This window comes from Anas platyrhynchos, chromosome 3 (genome assembly GCF_047663525.1).
Source record: "Anas platyrhynchos isolate ZD024472 breed Pekin duck chromosome 3, IASCAAS_PekinDuck_T2T, whole genome shotgun sequence".
NCBI classification, from domain to species: Eukaryota; Metazoa; Chordata; class Aves; order Anseriformes; family Anatidae; genus Anas; species Anas platyrhynchos.
In genome coordinates, this window is record NC_092589.1 from 4,941,965 (window position 1) to 4,948,581 (window position 6,617).

The 6,617-nt window shown below is 46.3% G+C and overlaps 1 protein-coding gene across 5 annotated transcripts in view; it reads left to right on the top strand.

Annotated features, from left to right (window-relative positions):
- Window positions 1-6,396, top strand: part of CCDC85A (coiled-coil domain containing 85A) — a 185,526-nt gene extending 179,130 nt beyond the window's left edge. For 4 of the 5 annotated variants that reach the window (XM_072035092.1, XM_027453256.3, XM_021271949.4 and 1 more), the window contains one exon: window positions 6,165-6,396. In XM_072035092.1, coding sequence (XP_071891193.1) covers window positions 6,165-6,254 — 90 coding nt within the window. In that variant the 3' untranslated portion in view covers window positions 6,255-6,396. The remainder of the gene's footprint in view (window positions 1-6,164) is intronic. The other variant, XM_038175790.2, reaches the window with a different exon arrangement.
- The last annotated feature ends 221 nt before the right edge of the window (window positions 6,397-6,617 follow it).

Here is a 6,617-nt window from a genome sequence, read left to right on the forward strand (position 1 = left end):
TGGGCTGTGTGTTCCTCGGGGCAGGGGGCAGGCCGGCACCACGGGGGCGATGCCGGCTGTAGCTTCTCTCCGAATCACTTTGCACTGCCTTTGTTGGAAGATGAAAGCGGTGTTTTTCTGAATAAGCAAGTCTTTTACTTCGTCTAGGATGCATACTTGTTCTCCAGTGAAGTACTATGGATTGCTGTAACCCGTACAGAGAAAACCTTTAATGCAGACATGAAGCCAGCATGCGTGGTACACTCATAACGATAGCAGAGCTTTGGGCTGAAGGCCATGCATCGTCATCCTGAGGTCTCTGTTGAAATTTCCATGAGAGCAGCTGGAATTACTCTGAAGTCAGGGCTGGATTGCCCAGACCTAGGTTGTTTTGCTACACAGCAATTAATGCAGACACTCAGAGGGGCAAATTCACCAGTTCTTACCTATGACAAATGTGAAACTGTTGCAATTAATGACACTACAAAAGCTGTTCGGAGGTGCAGTGGTTTAGCAGGTGATGGCAATCACCACCAGGCTGAGTTCACAGCCCAGTGCATGTGCCTCAGGCTCCTCTGGGGAGGGATCCAACCCCCTGGCAGCCTGAGCAGGGCTCTGACATGATCGTTTTCTGGTGCTTCTCGCAAGTCTTCTCACCTGTGTTATCATCATTTGCTAAACTTGAATATTCATTTGGTTAAGCGGGTGTTACTCCCCTCTTCCACAGACGTCGTAGGGACATGCTGCTTACTAGGAGGACAGAGGTTTGCACTCCATCAGGGAAGAGCTGGAAGGGGCATCTGTAGGGATTCACTCTTTTTTTTTTGGAGCTTCTTGGAGATGCACAGAAGAGCTCAGTAGAACTGCTGACTCGTCTGGACATCCACTTGTGTGGATGGTGATCATCTGCAGGTAGCTGGGTGACGTTGCCTTTTCCATGAAGCCTGTGGACATAGGTTTATGTAGGTGCCCTGTGCGCAAATCACAGCAATCAGATCCTTTCCTGTAACATCAAACCAGGGTGCAGGGCTTCACCACAGCCTCCTCACCTCTGTTAATCCAGCATCTGAGTGGGGGGAGCAGTGCCAGCCTCGCCTCAACCAGGAGAGGTGTGACCCAGCTCCCTGCTGCTGAGCAGCGCTCAGCGTCCTGCCTGCACCTCCCATGTATTTCACCTGCTGTTGCCTAGAAAAAAAAAAAAAAAGCCATGCCAAGTAATTTTGCCAAGAGAGCACATGTATCTGTTGGAAAAAGCCTTTTGTAGTTCTCTTAAAATGCCCATTGGCAAAGGCACTTTGCTGAATGGAACATTTAACAACATGCTCTTGACAGCCTGTAATAGCTGGTTAGTGGAAGTGAAATATTTGAACAATGGCTGATACCTTGCTTGCTGAAATGGATTGATAAGAGGTACATGGAATTTAGTTCAATATGATGTGAAATCTCAGCTTTTAGTTTGCTAGGAGGTATTGCAGCAGGCAGAAATAGATATAAATGATATGGTTATATTTGAAATGGAAAGTGAGCTGTCAGCTAAACAGACTGCCCGACCTGCCCGTCCTCAGCCAGCGAGGAGATCCTGCTGAGGAGAGGCACGGGGGCTGGATCCTGCCTTTCTGGGGAATGCAGAGCTGCCATGTGCTTCAAACAACTGAATGAGATGCATGGGGAAGAATGAGCCCAAATCAGGAGCTGGGTTTTCTTTACAAATGTGGCTGGTTAGATTCTTGGGAAAAAAAAAAAAGTGGTGGGGAGGAGGAAGATGGGCTTTGTTACAAAACTTCGGTGTTATGCAGTCTCCTAACACACAGCAAGAAAGGTAAAATCTTAAAAGAAACAAAAAAACTTGCATGTCAATCCCTCATTGCTGGAAGCAAGGCTGAAAGAGTGCAAAGAGCCAAACAGCCCGTCTGGTAGAGGCTCGTCTGTGACCCGATCCGTCACAGAGTGCTTGAAAGAAGAAATTCCCTGAGTCTCGCGCTGCGGCTGCGACTTGGCCACCTTCCCACGCTGCCGGTGGCTGTGGGATCGTTCCCTGTGTGCCAGCGATACCACCAGGGATGGATTAGCAGCCCTTGTGTATGGCAGGGCACGTTTCTCTCCCTCTTTGTGAGTTGTGCACGACCAAAGTGCACGCTTGTGTGTGGGGATGTGCGTGTGCTAGTCCGTGCTCTTCACGGACCAGGGTCTGTGTTGATGGAGTGATGCCAGACATCCTATCTGACTGCCCCAATAACCAAGGGCAAAGGCTTAGCTGCAAACCTCGCATCAGGTTTTCCTGTCCTGCGTTCAGCGTAGCCTACTGCAAGCTCCACTGTGCCATCTGCAAATTAACGGGAGGTGTCGTTTAATCAGAGGCAAGGTCTGAGGCTAAGTGTAGGAGTTGCTGCAGAAAAGCGAGTGTCCTGTGATGCCTGGGAGGTCAGGCAGGAAGATCTAATGATCTCTCCTGCCCTGAAATGCAGAGTACTGTAATCAGTCTAATTATCTTTAAATGCAGTTGGACAGTTACATGTGCATGTCTGTACTCAGGAAGGACCTGTGAAAGCTTAAATATACTACTGCTCTTATTTGTGGCTGAGAAACAAATTGCTACAATGCCTTTTTTCTTTTTTAAAACATACCCTTGTCTCGGAAGCTCAGGAAAACATAAATCAGCAGGTTGGTAAAGACGCTTCTCACTGCCTCTGTGAGACAGAAAAAAATGTGGCTGGAGAAGTGTGTGTGTAAGCCTAAAGTGTTTAATTTTGTATGCCATATTGAGCCTGTTTTAATAGGAACACAATAATTTTAACACGTTGGTCTGTATTTATTAGAAAATTCTATGTGTGATAATGTATTAGGGATAAATTACTGTATGAGTCAGCTGACCTGAATTTATCCTTCAGAAGAATGAAATTTGGCAAACATGAAGTCTGGCAGCCTCAGTTTCCCCATGCGTTTAAAGGCCCGTATCTGTTGCCCATGCTATTTCTTTGCAATTTACGGGTAAAAAGCATTTTTTAACTAATACATATTTAATAGTCTATAAAAGTTCTCAGGATATAAGTAAAGCCACTTCTAAAATGCTAGTATGCTAAACTTGACATTATCAACTCATTTTTGTAAATCCCAAATATATACTTGTCCTTCTGCCTTGTCCCTTTGTTCCCCAGCCATCCAAGGCTCTGCCACTGGCATTGAAACGCTGCCTTTTCTTCCAACTTTATGATCTAGGTCCGATTTGACTATGGGTATATTATTAGACCTTTAAAATAGTTGGTTATTTCCTCCCTGGTTTTGCTTTTTCTTATATTCGTCTAGTCTCTGTTAAAAGAACAGTGGAGTTGTGATGAACTAATTATAATGTTTCTTTTCTCTTTTGCATCCTCATTACAGTTTCTTCCAGTTTGTAGCTCGCTGTTTTGCTCCAGCTTCATGTGCTGCGGGTTTTTGTTTGCATGAAACATTTGCCACAGCATCGCTTTGCCTGTGAAAGCAGTGGAATGATGACAAGTTTGATTTGGGGCTCCATAATTTTGGTGCATAGTCTTCGTGGGTACCAAATGCAATTTGGATGCATAACTCATGTTGTGTGGTTCTTCATGAACGTTTTATCAAGATAATGGCTGTGGGAATTTTCTCCTCAGGATGTGCATATGGTACTTACACCACCTCATCACGGCTTATTTGAGAATGTTTTTGCTTTGTATTTATACACTTGCAGTGTCCTAGGAGAACGTAGCAATATATAGCAGCAGGCTTGGAGGTAGTTTATCATGTGGTAGTGAGTGTGGAGGTACTTCCAAAGCACAGGGACGTCTGGATTAAGTATGGAGAGGGGTTCTTCGTGATTTTCCTCAGGTGACTGGTAAGTTGTGTTCACAGGGCTGCAGAAGGCTCACTGGGACTGGGAGCCGAAGGGAAGGTGGGATATGCTGTGTGGGGCTGGTGCAGTAGCTGGGCAGGGGAGTCAGGGAGCCCAGAGATCAGCACAATTATTTAATGCAGCACATGAAGTACTGCAGCCATCAAACGCTGCCGCTGCCTGCGGGTAACGTAGCTGCTCCCGTCTGCAGTTAGGGGGCAGGTTTCCACCTGGCTTCCAGGGAGATTTCTCCATCCTTTCACCTTGGTGTGTTGGAAGGAAGCCAGAAGTGAATCACCATGACGCTATGGAGAACGTCATATCCCTTGTTCAGGAAAGGCTTCTGCTAAAATATTGAGTGAAGTCTTTGGTACTGAACTTTATATTCTGTCAAAAGTATTTAAAACACATTCAGGAATGCTCAGGTGTTACATTTTCTCTTGAGTGCTTGCAAGCACAAAGTAATTTCATTAGTGCTGCATGTGACAAGTCAGCGTTGAACTAGTGAGCTGAGAAGAAAGCAAGCTTATGTGCAAATCCAAAATGCATATGCAACGCGGAGGCCAAACAAACGTGTGTGCAGGTGGCAGCAATATGTCCAGCTATCATGCCTATGCAAAGAACAGTACATTTGCTAGCACAGAAGGGGAGTTTGATGATAAATCTGCAGAAATTTAGCTTATATCACCCTGTGTTTCTGAAAAGGAGGCAAATAAAATTACCGTGATGCCTTCGAGATCCAGGTTTCTTTTGCACAGAGCAAAAGTGGTTGTTGATACAGATTTCTGTTTCCTACTCACAAAAATGGCACGGATGTTTCCTTTGACCCCACCTTGTCAGTTCTGCTTAAGATACCAGCTTTTCAGGGCTGTCTTGTATGCCTTTGTCCCTTCCTAGCAATCAGGGGTCACTTGTTCAGCTGGAAATGAAGAACTTTAAGAAGTGTCACCTTTTAGTTTATTTTCATGTCAGCATGAGCTGCTTGGTAAATATTGCCTAATGTTTATTGACCAGGAAAATTGTTGAAAGGCGTATCTGCACGACGTGCCTTCTCACAGAGGCATTCAGGTGGCCTCACCTTTCGGTTAGGGGCTAGGAGCGTCGGTGGCCAAATGTCAGAAACTCCTGTCTCATCAAAGCCAGCCGCAAAGGGGCTGCTTTCCCATCCCTTGCACAGAATAACAGTAGGACCTTGGGGTGGTTCTGCCGTAACTTGACAGCTCTAGGAACTGGGGCTCGTGTCTTTTCAGGGTGTCAGCTTCCCAGGATCCAGCTGCTTTGCGTTTGTTCAGTGCCAGGGAACGCAACCTGTGTTTCACTCCTTGGCTTTAGGCACTGTTAAAATACACATAATTAATGGCAATGGAAATCAGTTTTTGCTTTTCTCAAGACGTTGTAGCGTTGCTCCAGGGACTGAGTGGTTTCGTAGTAGTTCTACTTTAGCTGGTTGCTAGTTGATGACGATTATTAAACAGAGGGAATGTTAAATTGCACTGCGCAGTGTGGTGGTGGTCACCTCTGCTCTTGGTGGCCCTGGAGGAGGTGCCCGCTGATACAACACGAGCTGCTCATCCTCCTGCTTCTCACTGGGACATCTCTTTTTAAGTCGTTATAAAACACGTTCCAGAATTCCTTTTTGGTATGATTTCTCTGCATTTTTAATTCCATAATTGTAAAGCGGGTGTTATGCAGTCATGAATGGGAGCAGATGTAAGAGGAAGGAAATCTTTCTAACAGACAGTCCCTGCTAAGAAAAAGGTGGGTAACTTTTACCGAGTGGGAGATCTCATTTGGACAAAACACACAAGCATGTACGGGACAGTGACCACATGCACAATTCCTGTGAGCTCGAGGAAGAACGAATGAAAACAGACGCTTTTAAAGCCTTGCTGATTTTAAGAGAACAAGTAAATCCGTTGTAATGAGCAGAACTTCTTTGTGCTTATCGAACTGGAAATGTTTAGACTCCTCTGGACTGAGTTTTGTGCTTCTGAATTGTGTTCTGCAAGAGATGTGGCTTGGGAAACGTGGAACCAAGTTTCAGTTGAGGCCTGTAAATGCCCTCAGCCTTGTGTCTGAAGCATAAAACACCTTGGTGATGCACGTGCTAGTTCATCCGTCTCCATTTCTAACCATTTTTAGAGGCATGTGCTTTCCGTGTGCAGCAAGAATGTTGTATCTCTCGAGAAACACTTTTCCTGGTCCGTGTCCCTCCCCTGCCCCTACATGTGCTGCATGGGCTGCGCAAGGAGCGCGGGGCGCCTCCGCATGCATGCCTGGATCCATGCCGCGTGCCACCCCCGCTGCTAACGGGCTCTCTTTCTGTCCCTCCCTTTAGGTTGTGTGGAGGAAACTTGGAGATGCTGCAGGGTCGTGCCCTGGAATTAGACAACATTTGTCAGGAAATCAGTATAAAGGACCTATGTAACAGGCCCCAAGCACATCCTCTCTCTGAAGAGAAAGAGTTCGATCTGCTGGCAAGAGACAATGACCTGACTGTGTCCCCAGCGCTGTCCCAGCTGGTGACGGGGTGGCTCCATGCGCTGCACGAGACTTCGCTGGGAGCCAGTGGAGATGCTGCACAGAGGTCTTTGGAGGAGCTGGGTGTGCAGTGCCCCCCAGTACTGCTGCTTCAGTGTACTGGCTACTGAACTGCTGCCTCGTCATTGCAACGCGCCACATTTAGAAGCACTGAGGTATTTCCATTCCTAACTAAACGATAATTGGGATTCTGCAGGAGTTAAATAAGTTATTATTTTCGTTAGTTACAGTGAAACTCTGGTAAATCTGA